This window comes from Podarcis melisellensis (genome assembly GCF_964234715.1).
Source record: "Podarcis melisellensis genome assembly, chromosome: 1".
NCBI classification, from domain to species: domain Eukaryota; kingdom Metazoa; phylum Chordata; class Lepidosauria; order Squamata; family Lacertidae; genus Podarcis; species Podarcis melisellensis.
Genome location: NC_138528.1, coordinates 71,401,759 through 71,418,124, shown reverse-complemented (window position 1 = coordinate 71,418,124; position 16,366 = coordinate 71,401,759). Strand labels below are relative to the sequence as shown.

Sequence of the window (16,366 nt, the reverse complement as noted above, 5' to 3'; positions counted from 1 at the left end):
GACTCTTGAGAGTCCCATGGACTGCAAGAAGATCAAACCTCTCCATACTGAAGGAAATCAACCCTGAGTGCTCACTGGAAGGACAGATTGTAAAGCTGAGGCTCCAGTACTTTGGCCACCTCATGAGAAGAGAAGACTCCCTGGAGAAGACCCTGATGTTGGGAAAGATGGAGGGCACAAGGAGAATGGGACGGCAGAGGACGAGATGGTTGGATAGTGTTTTCAAGGTTACCAGCATGAGTTTGACCAAACTGCGGGAGGCAGTGGAGGACAGAGGTGCCTGGCGTTCTCTGGTCCATGGGGTCACGAAGAGTCGGACACGACTAAATGACTAAACAACAACAACAACAAGAAGAACTTAACATAAATGAAGTATTTTAAGGGAATGATCCTTTGCGTTAAGTAGAACTTTTCAGGTTTGAACCCTATGTATTGATTTTTCTCAACACTCACCAGTTCTTGAACAAACACAGCACTCAGCAATGCTGTGGTCACAAATTTCCTGAACACTAAAATGAAATAAAGGCAGTAGAGTGAAATAGAACGCCCATATTTGGCACCAGTTCAAAACCAGATGCCTGTTGGTTGTGGCTCTTGTCAAAACATGATTTTTATATGTTCAGGTCAGAATTCTGGTGAATGTTGACCTTTGCATGCAATTCATATAAGGTGAGATTTTCTGGTAAATGTCTGATTCTGTAATGGGAAAATGTTGATAAAATTTCTCTGTTCTCAGCTGCTCTCAGTGGCAAATGTTGCTAATGTCAGTTTGCATCTAGAGACATGGCCTTCTGCAAATAGCAGGATTCCTTCCGTTTGTGGAGGAAGCTCTGATCTAGTGGAAAGTTCCACTGGAGGCGGCGGCAAGGGTGGTGATCTTTGCTGATTCCACTTTCCCGTGGCAGCCCCCACTGCCATCTATCATGCTGTTTCAAAGGGTCTCCCAATCCTCTGGCTTTTCAGGATCCACAGAAGGCTGAAGGGAGAGTCTGCAAAAATTGTCTCTCCCGCTTCCTACTGTGACACACCCTGTGAACAGAACTCCACTCATGGGAGAGCAGGATCCAACCCATGACAATTTTCTAGGATTTCTTACTTACTGGCTAAAAAGATAGTAACAACTGGTAGATGTCAACAGCCACCAAATATGTATAAATTATGCTTATTTAACTTTAACTTGTCAAGGCAGCTTTGTTTTAACTCATAATATATAAATGTCTCCATCTTTTAAGCAATGCTTTCACTTCAAGTGATCTGTTTTTCTGCTTTACACCCATGAGACCCATTTTCTCCCTCTCCCTGACATAAATGGGAATATTGGCAGCAAACTTTGTGACACAATCAGCTTGGGCCTATTATTCTCACGCTGTAAACAAAACACAACAATACATGTAAAGTTTTACGATTATTTACTGCTTGCTTCCTAGGACCATAAATATAAGATGTTGGGTAATTAATTGCTTAAAATTCTACAAGGCAGGCTCAAGCAGTATGTGGACCAAGAACTCCCAGAAGTGCAAGCGGGATTTAGAAGAGGCAGAGGAACCAGAGACCAAATTGCAAACATGCGATGGATTATGGAGAAAGCTAGAGAGTTCCAGAAAGACATCTACTTCTGCTTCATTGACTATGCAAATGCCTTTGACTGTGTCGACCACAGCAAACTATGGCAAGTTCTTAAAGAAATGGGAGTGCCTGATCACCTCATCTGTCTCCTGAGAAATCTCTATGTGGGACAAGAAGCTACAGTTAGAACTGGATATGGAACAACTGATTGGTTCAAAATTGGGAAAGGAGTACGGCAAGGCTGTATATTGTCTCCCTGCTTATTTAACTTATATGCAGAATTCATCATGCGAAAGGCTGGGCTGGATGAATCCCAAACCAGAATTAAGATTGCCGGAAGAAATATCAACAATCTCAGATATGCAGATGACACAACCTTGATGGCAGAAAGTGAGGAGGAATTAAAGAACCTTTTAATGAGGGTGAAAGAGGAGAGCGCAAAATATCGTCTGAATCTCAACATCAAAAAAACAAACATCATGGCCACTAGTCTCATCGCCTCCTGGCAAATAGAAGGGGAAGAAATGGAGGCAGTGAGAGATTTTACTTTCTTGGGCTCCATGATCACTGCAGATGGAGACAGCACCCACGAAATTAAAAGACGCCTGCTTCTTGGGAGAAAAGCAATGACAAACCTAGACAGCATCTTAAAAAGCAGAGACGTCACCTTGCCGACAAAGGTCTGTATAGTAAAAGCTATGGTTTTCCCAGTATTGATGTATGGAAGTGAGAGCTGGACCATAAAGAAGGCTGATTGCCGAAGAATTGATGCTTTTGAATTATGGTGCTGGAGGAGACTCATGAGAGTCCCATGGACTGCAAGAAGATCAAACCTATCCATTCTTAAGGAAATCAGCCCTGAGGCTCACTGGAAGGACAGATCGTGAAGCTGAGGCTCCAATACTTCGGCCACCTCATGAGAAGAGAAGACTCCCTGGAAAAGACCCTGGTGTTGGGAAAGATTGAGGGCACAAGGAGAAGGGGACAACAGAGGATGAGATGGTTGGATAGTGTTCTCGAAGCTACCAGCATGAGTTTGACCAAACTGCGGTAGGCAGTGGAAGACAGGAGTGCCTGGTTTTGGTGTCCTCGGGTGTTGCTATGCCGTCGTGTGTCGTCTGTCATTGGGACAGGGGCACGGCAGGAATTTCCCCCACTTGGCTGATTGGCTGTTGCCATTTGGGTTTTGCCTGCAGCGTAGCAAATCGTCACAACTTGTAAGGTTGCGGATAGGCTCTGGTTCAGGTGATAGGGATGGGAGAACGCTCTCGCCATCCCTAATTGAAGGGTATTCCATTAAAGGAATCCAGGGACTCAATAGTTTGGTCAACCCCTGAGAGGGGGTTGTGCCCATGCCTGAGTCCAGGAGGACATTTGGGTGGTGAAGTTAGCCCGTTCCTGGCTTTCCGCTTATCCAGGTGTTCACCCTTGGCTGACCCATGCTGGAACCCTGGGTCAGGGCTACCTGCATGGCAGGGAGCTAGTTAAACCAGAGCCTATGCAACCAGTCACTTTCTGTAATCAATAAAGTTGTGGCCTAAATTCTGCCAAAAACCAAAATTTGAGTCATGTGTGAATTTATTTAGGGGGGGAGGTTTCTGGGTCTGAACATGCAAAGGACAGACTAGAACTTCTTAAAATAATAATAAAAATACATCATAATGAATAGTCGGCAGCATAGAGTGTAAGAGGCTATCGATGGCTGCATCACACCCCCCAGAATTGTTTAGCTTTTGCACAGCTGCTCAAGCTCCTAGCATGAGGCAGCTGCATCACAAATAGGCTGGTGCCCCACTAATGCTGTAGCACCAGTGACTGTGAGGTATTGCACTGGAATGGTGTCAGATCCCATTTATGATCATTAGGTGATGAAATGTTCTCTCACTCAGGAACTGAAAGCCTAGCTCTTCATCTCTGAGCAGTTACACCGCAGGAGCTTAGGGGCTAGGTGCATTACAAAAGAATGCGAAGATCCAAATCACCTTGTCAAAAACAGGTCTTCCCAAGTGGTTTTATGAATCAAGTTGTGACATCCAGGTTTTTCAGTCTAACATTTCCAGATTGAAAAGATTATTGCATTTTTATTGTATTGTTTAAGATCCATAGAATCATAGACTTGTGGAGTTGGAACGGACTGCAAGGGACATCTTGTCCATCCCCTGCAATGCAGGAATCTCAATTAAAGCACCTATGACAGATGGCCACCCAACCTCTGATTAAATACCTCCAGTGAAGCAGAGTCCCCCACCTTCCAAGAGAGTCTGTTCCACTATCATACACCTCTTACTGTCAGAAAATAGCTCAGTTAAGTAGATTTTTCCCCCATCAAGAAAAAAGTCTTTTTTATTTTAACAAATGTTGTATGTTCAGAGTGCAGGGGGTCTCTGGATTTGGCTCCAGAAACATGCAATGATAAGAAAAGTATCTGCCCACATATATTGCCCTGTGGAAAAGTTCACAATGTAAACCGTGCAGAAATGTCTGAATGTGTAGTGAGCCAGAATGAAAACAGCTAGAGGTTCCATTGTTGCTATTAGTAGGAGTTAATCACCAGTACTGGTTAATAACAGATATTATTTGCAATAGTATAATGAGATCATACACAAGCTGCTTGAGGTTGTTGATTTACACATGTATTTAGGCTTTTAACCCACTCTGTTCTGAAAGCTTACGTATATATGTTTAGTTTTTGAATTGTTAGCATATCCTGTTGTTAAAGAGCATTATGGTGTTAGCTAGACCAAACATACCCCATGGCAGGACCATCTACATTCCAGCTTACATCCCTACACATGCATGCACACACACATACATTAAAAAGGATCAAACTACACTATAGGTCAATCTACTAAAGTGAAGCTGCACCACAAAAAAAGTTGTTGCAAACCCCAAGACAGACAGAACCATTAAAAAAAAAAGACAGGAACTAAAATTATGGATTCCTGGCCCTCCACCAAAAAGCTGGGTCAATAGAGTTCATAGTGCTACTTTATGTGTCCCTATCATTGTATGACTTGCCTCATGCTCTTTTTTCCCCACACAAAGTAACATTAGGTGTCTATACCAAGAAAGGTCTTGGTAAACTGTCCTAATCATAAACTTCAGATGTATATTTATATCCACTGCTGTTGAATCACAGCCTCTCTGACTGTCATGCTACTTGATGTAACTCAATGCTACCAAAATAATCTGGAGATTATAGCTAGAACAAAGGAATGTGAGAAAGAGTGATATGTCAAGTTCCTTTGAAGGATAAAGTGAAAATCTGATTACTTGGTGAATTTCCTATTCTCTTTTACATTTTTCTCCTCAATTTGCTCCCTGAATAAGTAAGGTATATATAGTGGGGGGTGGGGAGTATTTGATCCCCTGCCAATTTGCCCTCTGACGAAGAAATGACCAGTCCATAATTTTAATGGTAGGTTTATTGTAGCTGTGAGAGACAGAAGAACAACAGGAAAACCTCCAGAAACCCAAGAGACAAAACTCAGAGATTGATGTGCATTATAATGAGTGAAATAAGTATTTGATCCCTTTGCAAAAGATGACTGTACTTGGTGGCAAAACCCTTGTTGGCAATTACAGAGGTCAGACGTTTCTTGTAGGTGGCCACCAGGTTTGCACACATCTCAGGAGGTATTTTGTCCCACTCCTCTTTGCAAATCCTCTCCAAGTCAGTAAGATTTCGAGGCTGATGTGTAGCTACTCGAACCTTCAGCTCCCTCCACAGATTTTTGATGGGATTAAGGTCTGGAGACTGGCTGGGCTACTCCAGGACCTTAATGTGCTTCTTCTTGAGCCACTGCTTTGTTGCCTTGGCCGTGTGTTTTGGGTCATTGTCATGCTGGAATAACCATCCTCGACCCATTTTCAATGCCCTGGCTGAGGGAAGGAGGTACTCACCCAAGATTTGACAATACATGATCCCGTCCATTGTCCCTTTGATGTGGTGAAGGTTTCCTGTCCCCTTAGCAGAAAAACACCCCCAAAGCATAATATGTCCCCCTCCATGTTTGACGGTGGGGATGGTGTTCTTGGGGTCATAGGCAGCATTCCTTCTCCAAACACGGCGAGTTGAGTGGATGCCAAAGAGCTCAATTTTGGTCTCATCTGACGACAACACTTTCACCCAGTTCTCCTCTGGGTCATTCATATGTGCATTGGCAAACTGCAGACAGGGCTGTACATGTGCTGTCTTGACCTTGCAGGCTCTGCAAGGTCTCAGTCCTTCACGGCGTAGTGTGTTACCAACTGTTTTCATGGTGACTATGGTCCCAGCTGCCCTGAGATCATTGACAAGTTCCCATCATGTAGTTCTGGGCTGCTTCATCACCGTTCTCATGATAACTGCAACTCCATGAGATGAGCTCTTGCATGGAGCCCCAGACCGAGGGAGGTTGACAGTTATTTTGTGTTTCTTCCATTTGCAAATTATTGCACCAACTGTTGTCACCTTTTCACCAAGCTGCTTGGCAATAGTCTTGTAGCCCAGTCCAGCCTTGTGCAGGTCTACAATCTTGTCCCTGACATCCTTGGACAGCTCTTTGGTCCTGGTCATGGTGGCTACTTTGGAATCTGCTGGATTGATTGCTTCTGTCGACAGGTGTCTTTTGTACAGGTACTGTAACAAGCTGGGATTACAGGTAAGACATCTCCCTTACAGCAGGTGCTTCTAATCTCAGCTCATTACATACAGTGAAGATACCAGGTAGCCCAACATCTGGCTGATTGATAGGGGATAAAATACATATTTCACTCATTATAATGCACATCAATCTCTGACTTTTGTCTTTTGGGTTTCTGGGGGTTTTCCTGTTGTTCTTCTGTCTCTCACAGCTACAATAAACCTACCATTAAAATTATGGACTAGTCATTTCTTCGTCAGAGGGCAAACGGGCAAATTTATCAAGGGAACAAATACCTTCCCTCCTCACTGTAAGAGTGTCAAGCTTCTCCTAAACTTTAAGCCCACGGGGCATTCTCATGTGAGATCGATTCTGGCACAGTGGATGGCAAGAGACTCATGAAAGTTTTGTTTAAGCATAGGTAGCTATTTTGTCATGGGGCATTACATTAGGCACCATGACTGGTATTAATTTTCATAAAATATCTTACTCCATTAGAATCATGGGAGGCCATTATTTCAACAAAGAACTCTTTGTTGCAGAGGGAAAAACCCATATTTCCTTAGCTTTTAAAAAAGAAAATTTTAATATAACTCCCTAATAATTCTTACCTATGCCCTTTCCTCCATCATAAATAAATGAAAGGCTCCTTTGGAGACCCATAAAGCAATGAGGTTGCCAATTCTTTTTGCCCCTGTTCTACTCTTTTCTCTTCTGTTCATCTTCCTCTTCTTCTCTCTTTTGAATCACATCTTCCTGGTCTCCTCTCCTCACTCTTCCTGCCAGTAAAATATTTTCCTTGCATTGGAGCGGCTCTTTACATTTTTGTTACCAGTGGGAGACTTAGGAATGCCAACCTTTGAGAAATTCTTCAGTGAACAATTTGTATGCAGGTGCCCACATTGCTGTGTCTTTATAGTCTTCTTGAATGCAAGGATGACCAATCATAAACAAGGCTGGTGGACGTCAAGAGTATTGCAAACAATGAATTTAAAGAGGTTGGTTATCAATGAGTTGTCAGTTCTATTCACTATCTCATCACTATTCACTATCTCAGACTATGGTGCACTTTGCTTCAAGTTATTTGGATGGTGTTAACGTGATATGTTCACCGTACACTCAGTAGAACTTTTTGCCATTGAATTTCTTGGTGGTTTTGAAGTGTTAATAACAAATGATGCAAATAACATCCTGCCCTAGGACTGCTGTCAGTTGAGATTTCATCCCTTTTCACCCTTTTTCTATTCCCTCCACATATTTCCCTGCCCTTCATGACTGTTTGTCCCTTTGCCACTCTCTCTTCCCTCCCATCACTGTTGACCAGGAAGCTGCCTTTATAGGCTGCTTCCTATACCTTGTATAGGAAATTCTCTTTCAGACACCTCTCCCAAATCTGTTTCTTCAGCTAGCACAGAGTGGCATCAGTCAAAGTGGCTAAACACATGTAATTGGGGGAATTGGGGGCTGAAGAGGGAAACAACATTTGCTTCAGAGAGCATCTTGCAGTCAAAATAAACAGCTTCCATTTAACATTGATATAGGAAATCTAGTGACACCAACTATTCCTTTCCATACCCACTACCATTTCCTGTTTGGGTCTCATCGAGCTAAAAAGCTTTGGAAGATGGAATTTACAGAATTCACTAGCCTACAAGTAAGATCCTCTGAAATCAAACAGGAATTACGGGAGTTTATAGAAGATTCTAAATATTCAAGGTCAAACTGCTGACTCCTGCTGGGTTTCATCAGCTACTTGTTTAAACTCTACTTATGTGAAAGTTTTGCTACATATCATTGGGGTGTTATTCAAAAGATCTGTTAAATTGTTTTATAACCATACCTAGACAGGGAAGAAATCTAGGTATTTAGACACTTTCATACCTCAGATTAGCAGCTAATTCATTTCAAGGGATGGTCACCTTGGGGAAGATTTGGAGGGTAGTAGACTCTTCCCTCAAAGCAGACTGCAAGCAAGCTGTTGCAAGAGCACCACTTCCCCTTCAAGACATGCCTGACCTATCTTTACAACAGAGGGGGGGGGAGTTTTAAGATTAAGAACTAAGTTTTGTTTAACATTTATGCAAAAGACTCATGCAGTGATACAGTATTTGTGACCTCCACATTACTATGAAATAATAATACAGCAGTATGGTTGATACCACTGGGACGCGGGTGGCGCTGTGGGTAAAACCTCAGCGCCTAGGACTTGCCGATCGCATGGTCGGCGGTTCGAATCCCCGCGGCGGGGTACGCTCCCGTCGTTTGGTCCCAGTGCCTGCCAACCTAGCAGTTTGAAAGCACCTCCAGGTGCAAGTAGATAAATAGGGACCGCTTACCAGCGGGAAGGTAAACGGCATTCCGTGTGCTGCGCTGGCTCGCCAGATGCAGCTTGTCACGCTGGCCACGTGACCCGGAAGTGTCTACGGATAGCGCTGGCTCCAGGCCTCTAGAGTGAGATGAGCGCACGACCCTAGAGTCTGGCAAGACTGGCCCAAACGGGCAGGGGCACCTTTACCTTTTACCTTTATGGTTGATACCAGAAAATATCAGGCCATTCCTAAGCAGCAGTTCTTCTGCCTTTATTTCTAGGACAAGGTAAAAGATAAAGGACCCCTGGACAGTTAAGTCAGGTCAAAGGCGACTATGGGGTTATGGCGCTCATCTCGCTTTCAGGCTGAGCTGGCGTTTGCCCACAGACAGCTTTCTGGGTCATGTGACCAGCAGGACTAAACCGCTTCTAGCGCAACAGAACACCGTGACGGAAACCAGAGCACACGGAAATGCTGTTTGCCTTCCCGCCACAGAGTTACCTGTTTATCTACTTGCGCTCGTGTGCTTTCAAACTGCTAGTTTGGCAGGAGGTGGGACAGAGCAGCAGGAGCTCACTCTGTTGCGGGGATTCGAACCGCCGACCTTCTGATCTGCAGAGGCTCAGTGGTTTAGACTACAGCGCCACTCTGCTGCAACAAAACATTGCAGTGTGGAGTGCTCCTGTTCAGTATGGCAGCCAGCCATGGTACTTCCAGGTACTCCATTCTATTTCCATTGTCCCCTAGATTTTCTGTTCCCTCCACAATAGTTGGGTCAATGTTCTGTTGAGAATGTTCAATTCTTGTTAGGCTGTTTTTAGATCCACCTGGGCTTTTTCTAAAGAGCTTTTGAACTTCTGCAGATCTTAGGTTGCTTCCTGCTGAAACCTCTCTCTTGCATGTGGTTGCTTTCTGCTTTGGTTACATAAGGATTCACACTCAGAATGAGTAATCTATTAGCCTAGGAGATAATTGTTCTCAATCACAGGATTGGCTTTTATTCATTAGGCTACAATTAAGTACTTGTTTTTTTCTGGATTTTGTATCTGTACTATGTGAGAAGTATTATGTCAAGCAATATTTCATTTAAAACATCTGCCTGTGAGGCTTTAAAATTAAGATAAAATAAATTCACAGGTATCTGTAAATTTATTGATAGGAATTGGTGTTTTTTCAAGCATGGGTAGCTATACTTTATAGCAGTTTTTAGATCATTCCTTTCTTTTTTGGACATCCAATGCGAGAAAGAAAACAGACCCATATAGATGACTCTGTCATGAACAGCAAAGTTGAATTGCTGAATTGTGTCCTTCAAACACTTCCTAAGAAATATTGATGTCTGCATGTGAATATGTGGCACAGATGGGGGGCTTGCAACACACACGCGTGCATTGGGGTGGGATAAAAAAAACTTCTATTCAATATTTGAGTAATAAATACTTTACTGTATAGTTTTAGGATTCTTTCATGGACCACTTTAAGACATGAGAAAAATTAAAATGTGGGGAAGATTTGGTCACAATTGTAGCCCAGGGAAAAGGTGATTCACTGTAGGAGTTTTGTACCCCCAAAGGCTTCAGAATCCCCAAAGATTTTGTAAATGTGAGATTCACCTTCAGCTCCACAGTCACATGTTTATTACGGGACAATTGTGTTTACCTAAATATAAAACCATTTGAAAACTTGCAAGCCTAAATGTACAGTAATTTGCAAGCCTTAATTTGATGTAGACATTTTAGAACTATACAGTTCTTAATTAAAACTGTGCATGCATTTTTCCTAGATGAACACTTTATTTGGTGTAACTGACTTTTTAAAAATAGTGTGTATGTAAATGAGCCTATTGATTCTTCTTCATGGCTTCTGTAGCTAGTTTGAGGTCTTTGTGGTGTTTTCTATTAAATTACCATAGCACAGCTCTGAGTACTCCTTTATATACACAACACATCCATTAGTTTCTATTTGCATTATTAGGTGCTGAAGGTCTGCTAATGTATCCATTAATAGCTATGAACATATTAGACAAAGCTTTTTTTAAAAAATTAAATGTCTGCATGTTGTCTTACTCCTTATAGACACTGCAAAACCTGCATAGAAGGTAATGAATTAAAGGAAAATTAGCCATTTGCAATAGCTTTTGGACAATGGCAAATGCAACCCAAAGGCTTAATACACCCCACAAACCCATATCAAAAACCCAGCTAAAAAATGGACAGTAAAATAAACAAATTAAGAGAACAAAAAGTATCCAGCTATATCTTTTGACAGAGGTACTTATAAATAGAATGCATGATTGTTCATTACCAGAATTGATACAAGTCACACCAAAATCATGAATTACACCCCACAGGTGCTTTCTATGGTTCTTGCCCCATGGTCAGATGAAGCCTGAGCAAGAGGCCATTGGTACAACTAGCTCAGCAATGTGTTTTGCCCTGACTAGCAGTGGATCTCCAGGATGTCTTCCACAGCTCTGCTGCCTGAAACCATTTTAACCAGAGGTGCCACAAATTCCACTTTCAGAATGAAAAGCATGTGCTTCAGCACTAAGCTACAGCATCTCTTCAAATATAGGATCTTTGCTCTGCACAATGTCAGCTGGGATATGGCATGCCTGGTCCTAGTCTGTGTGTAATTCAGTATCTATGGGGAAGAGGGGAGACTCCATTTCAAATCCAGTTTGTGTTCATATTACTCTTTCTTAGAGAAAGCCAGCAGGATCTGTCTGAAAAAAACAACTATTTGACCTTCTCTCTACAGTTTCATGTCCCCTTGCAAAATATCACTGGGATCCAAGTGTTGCTGCTCAAGAACACCATTGTTTTATGATTTAGCAAATATTTAATTAATCTTTACTACACACACAGACTCACAGCTTTACATATTAAATTTGCTAATGTGGTACGAAATCTCTGAATAGTATATAATGGGGAGTAATCAAAAAGCCAGAGCTCTCCCTCTACACATCTCATTCATTCCTTTGCGAGCCTGGCACCATTTTCCATTTTAAGATACGTGCTGAGCTTTCTGCTTCCAGTAAGTAACAAAATTTGTTTTCTGTGCCCAGTAAGTCATCTCGTGTTTGTCATCAAATTGGCTGCTCTTCATGTATACAACCATTTTCCAAGTACCTTTTCATTTTTTGCATTCTCTACCCACACAAATATATTTTTTTGTCTTGTCTAGCCACACAAACATGCACTCAGGAATAAAACATTCATGATGCGGATGGGGGAAAACAACAGCAACCATAGTTTTAACACACATCCATACACCCGTCCACTTAAGACCTCAGAAAAGTGAAGCAACTTTTCCCACTCAATCTTCCTCTTCATTTCCCCCCACTGCTTCCAAAAAGCAGCTGCATGACATTTCACCAGCCCCCACTGACGTCAGTGTGTGTTTGGCTGGTGACATCAGAGGGAGCAGAATCTGTCCCTAGATTAGCACAGGAGCATCTTTCACCCCATCAGCAAAGAGACCAATTTTTCAACATCTATTGTCTGTCTTGTTCACATTCACATTAATAAGCCGGACACAAAACCCATTTTCTCTTGCTTCCAAATGCTGGCATGGGTAAGAAGGAATCTTCCTCCTGCTCTGCAATAAGAGATACCTTGCATGCGTGTCTTGATATGAGTCACCTCAGTTTAATAAAGAAATGCAATTGCTAAAGTGAAGGCTGAACCTGGAGCATCATATCTGGCCTTTGGGTTGGAAATCAGATAAAAGAAAATGCCATTCAGCTCAATCAAAAAAACCCATCATACAAGCCTTCAGTCAAGTGGCTGTAGTAATGAATACCTCTTCACTTTGTTGAGAAAAATGGTAGGGAACTCAGTAGAGAAATCTGACTACAAAATATTGCTCAGGCAGTTACTTGGGTGACTATCAAAAGATGTCTACTTAAAATGGATTGCAATATTGGGTCTTTGTTAGAAGGTTCAATCTCCTCCTGGTGTGTTATGCCCTTGTATCTGCCCTTGTTCTGAAGTGCTGGCTTCACTCACGTGGTGCCAGCCTTAGAAGGCAGGTGGCTTCCCTTACCTGCCCTTAAGTGGAGAGGCCCTGCACGGTTTTGCAGCACATGAAATGCAACCAGGAACTGGTGAACAGCACCAAGTTAGAAACCCTCTTAGAGTTTGTGTAAATAAGGTATTCTGAGCGCTGGTTGTTTGGCTTACCCTTGCATATCTGGAGGAATAGGGATCCTCAAATAGTGCCCAGATACGGGGCTGCCACCTCTTCCAAAAGCCCCCAGGCCTTCCATCTGGAGAATCACTGAGTGCCAGGCGTTTAGTCATCTCCAGCTCCTCCTCACCATCACCTGAGTCTCCAGTGCCATCTGCATCTCCATCATCAGCACTATTATCCAGAGGTGCCCCACCAAAACTGTCAAGGGCCTCTTCAGCATCACGGTGCTGCCTGTAGGTCATCCAGCAACAGGGCTCCACATCGGTTTCATCGATGCCCCAGAAGGCCAGCTCCTCCTCATACAGAGGTCCACAGACATCTGCTGGGCAGTGCAGCTTACCTGTGCGGTAGTAGTTCAGGATATGGGCAAAGACACCTGGGTGCCGGTCAAAGAAGAACTCATCTGTGCGGGGGTCATAGTCAAAGTGACTGTGGGCATCCGGCTCCGCAATCCAGGCCAACCGAGTGCCGGGCAAGGTGCGTAAGGTGCTGCGGTAAGTCTGATGCCTAGTCCCTCCCACATTGATCACAATGCGATCGCTCTCATCGCCCTGGCCCATCTCGTCTCTTATTAGGCATGTCGTGGACTCATCCAAACAAGCACAACACACAACAAGCACATAAGGGGGCGTCTGCTCATCTGCAATCAATAACTAACTTGATACCTCTCCTATGTGGGGAAGAGGTGCCCCTATCAAGGACATCCACTGGTCTTGGCCTCTTATACCCTTCACTCCCACAGAGGCAAAGTCAAGAGTACCAGTGAAAGTTAATGATGGCAGATTTGGGTTCTTTACTGGCACATTAAGACTCATACAAGCCTCATTTAAAATAAGAATATGCCGGATATCCAAGAACAGTGATTGTGAGATATGGTTGGGTAGGCAGGGGTGAGTGTCAGAGTGGGGAAGGGAGGTTGCTTCCTCAATTAAGATGTATTAATTAATAAATCTAGTTGGACCTAGCTGACCTACAAAGCAGGTTCAGTGGGGAAGATTGGTGGTGGCAGGGGCATGCAACAAGAGGCTGGAGGCAGTGGAGTAAGGGGTCCACAACACAACACACACATACACATACACAAATAAGGTGGGAGGAAGAAAGTGGGCAGATACCAATGCCCAGCTGCAGCAATCAAACCCAATCTCTTGAAGATGCTGATGTTTGTAAAACAAAAATCGTTCTGTACTGGCGTCCTAGGAGCAGAGGCAGGAGCAAGAGGTGGCTGTTAGGAAGAGCTCAACACGTAGCAATCCTATTATTTAGGCAGGGTTGTGAAAAACCACAACCAGCAACTAAATGGATGGTGATAACGACGAAGCAACAACAAATCAGCAATGGAATATAGAGAGAGATAGAGATAACTGACAATTCTCCAGATGTAGCTCTCCGATTCAAACAAAAGACCACCAAATCCGTAAGCGTCGCCTTCAATCTTCGCTTCCTCTTCGGCTCCCTCCTTGTTGATGCCGATCACACTTTGCAGCCGCCCGAAAGGCGCCTTCGGCCCCTGAGATTTGGCCGGATCGCCCCCCACCTTCCCCGCCACCAGCGGTGACTTAGGCACGCGACGTGGGCTCGCCTTTGCTTAGGGCAGCGTGGTGCTGAAATGGACAGCGCTCCCGCAGCCCTTGACTAGTAGCGCTTCCCTTGACGGGAGGCTGCCACTGGGAATTGATGGAAAGGCGGGGAGAGGGCTTGAAAGGGAGGTGGGCAGGCAAAAAGGGATCAGGAACGGGGGGGGTCTTTATTCCTCCTTCCCTACGTGTCGGGCTCAGGCGATCCAGGCAGCTTGGGGAAGCCTCAGGTGGATTGTGCTGAGGGAGGTGGACAATCAGCGCGTCTCTGTCTGCTCCTCCCTCCCTCGCGCCCGCCGCCCAAGAGCTCTCGCAGGTGGTGCTGAAAGAAGGCTGGGTGCCAGAGAACTCGCCGCCGCCGCCGCGCTTGCCGTTCTTCGCTGCTTCGTCCAGCCAGCCCGGTCTCCGGACACTTCAGCACCGCGCAGGCGCGCTGGGCTCTGAATAGAGCAGTTCTCCCCGGGTCCTAATGCAGCGCGGGGAGGCAGCGCCTGGCAGCTACACGCGCGCCAGTGTCACCTGGAGTGGAAAGGCAGAGGGAGAGATAGGGAGAGAGAGAGAGAGAGAGAGGGAGAGGGAGAGAGAGACGCGCACAGCAAGGTGGCCAAAGGGAGGGTGCGATTTTCTCAGCTGGGAAGGGAGGGAGAGGGCGGAGGGGACCGCACCTCTGAATGGGATGTCACACAGCTGGAGAAGATCCCCGGGAGCGGTCCGGATTCGGATCTCTCCCTCGGAATGAATGGATTCGGGGGGGGGGCACCGGAAAGACCCCGGGGTTGGGCAACCTGGTGCTTCTCTCTGGAAGCCTTAAGAGCTAGAGGCAGCGCGCTGAGCCAGAGGGAGCCTGGGATTGCCATTGTCTGTCTTGCTGCCAGCGATTAATGTGGGGACTGCAGGAAGCGACAGGGCTGGGCCTGGCGAAGGGTCTTGCTAGCTTTCCTTTGGCTATTTATTTCGAGAAAGACATAGAAAGGACTGCCTTGAGCCTCCTTTCGTCAACGTGAAAGGATGCACTCAGGCAATTTGGGGAGGGGTGTGTGAGGGAGGGGGGAAAGGCAGAGGAGCGGCCGCTCCTCTCAGCCCTTTTCCACAGAAAGCAGCATCTGACATTAACTTGGCAACCTTTGGAATGTTGCCTGTGAAAATCGCATCCCACTCCCCATCATCCCCTTTAACCAATATAGGCATTTTCAGATAGATGGGAAGGAGCGTTTTTCTCTGACATCGGCTCCCTCTCATCAGAAGTGGCGATGAAGGAGGAAGAGAGAAATGGCTGTTCCGCTAGTGGCCAAGAGAGACCAGGGATATTTCCCTGCTTAAAAGAGAAGAAGAGAAATCAGTTCAGGCCTGCTGAAAGAAAAGATCAATGTGAATATGTTACTTGATCTTCAGTGTTCAAACATTCAAACCATCTTCAAACATTTTCACTTCAAAATGAAAGAATTATTCTTGAGATGCCATGGGGAATTGGCAACCTGAGTTCCTAGGTATTATTCTTTATGACTTATGTTCCCAGGTCTAAAAACCTTTTTTAAAAAAAGCTTACTGAATTTTAATAGTGATTAAATAGAGATTTAAAACAACAAGAGAAGTTTCAAAGAGCAAGAAAAGAATGCGGAGGCTACAAATCACAGCCCAGTTATAATCTGAAAATATTGCCAATTAGGCAACCTAAGGCCAGGATCCTGAAAACAATGTGTGGAGGGTGGAAGTAAGTTCCACAGGGAAATCTGTGGGCCTTATTTCCAACAAATAGTTTAATGGCTAATGGGGCACCAGCCCACAATCTGAACAAATGCAACAGATCCATTTTCCTAACTGGGAGCATGTTTGTACCCTAGTCAACAAGATCTGTAGATGTTTTCAAAAAACAAAACACGCCCCTACTTTGCAAATGAAGTAGATCCATCCATTACGCTGCATACAAAGGAATAGAGAACCTGCAACTACAACTCCCATAATCCCTGGCCATTGGGTCAAGGTTTCCAGCATCACCTGGAGTACCAAAGGTTCCCCATTTCTTCTTCAGGCTAAGGGTGTATCACTACATTTCCCCACTTCCTTGTCAATTCACTGATGCATTCATGATCAGGTTGCC

At 44.5% G+C, this 16,366-nt stretch overlaps 1 protein-coding gene across 5 annotated transcripts in view; it reads right to left on the bottom strand.

The window, feature by feature from the left end:
• KCNC1 (potassium voltage-gated channel subfamily C member 1) overlaps positions 1-14,753 on the bottom strand; it is a 125,403-nt gene extending 110,650 nt beyond the window's left edge. For 2 of the 5 annotated variants that reach the window (XM_081903875.1, XM_081903878.1), the window contains exon 1: positions 12,685-14,751. In XM_081903875.1, the coding sequence (XP_081760001.1) occupies positions 12,685-13,254 (570 nt within the window). In that variant the 5' untranslated portion in view covers positions 13,255-14,751. Of the gene's footprint in view, positions 1-12,684 lie in introns of all 5 variants that reach the window. The other 3 variants (XM_081903877.1, XM_081903874.1, XM_081903876.1) reach the window with 3 other exon arrangements.
• Between the last annotated feature and the right edge of the window lie 1,613 nt (positions 14,754-16,366).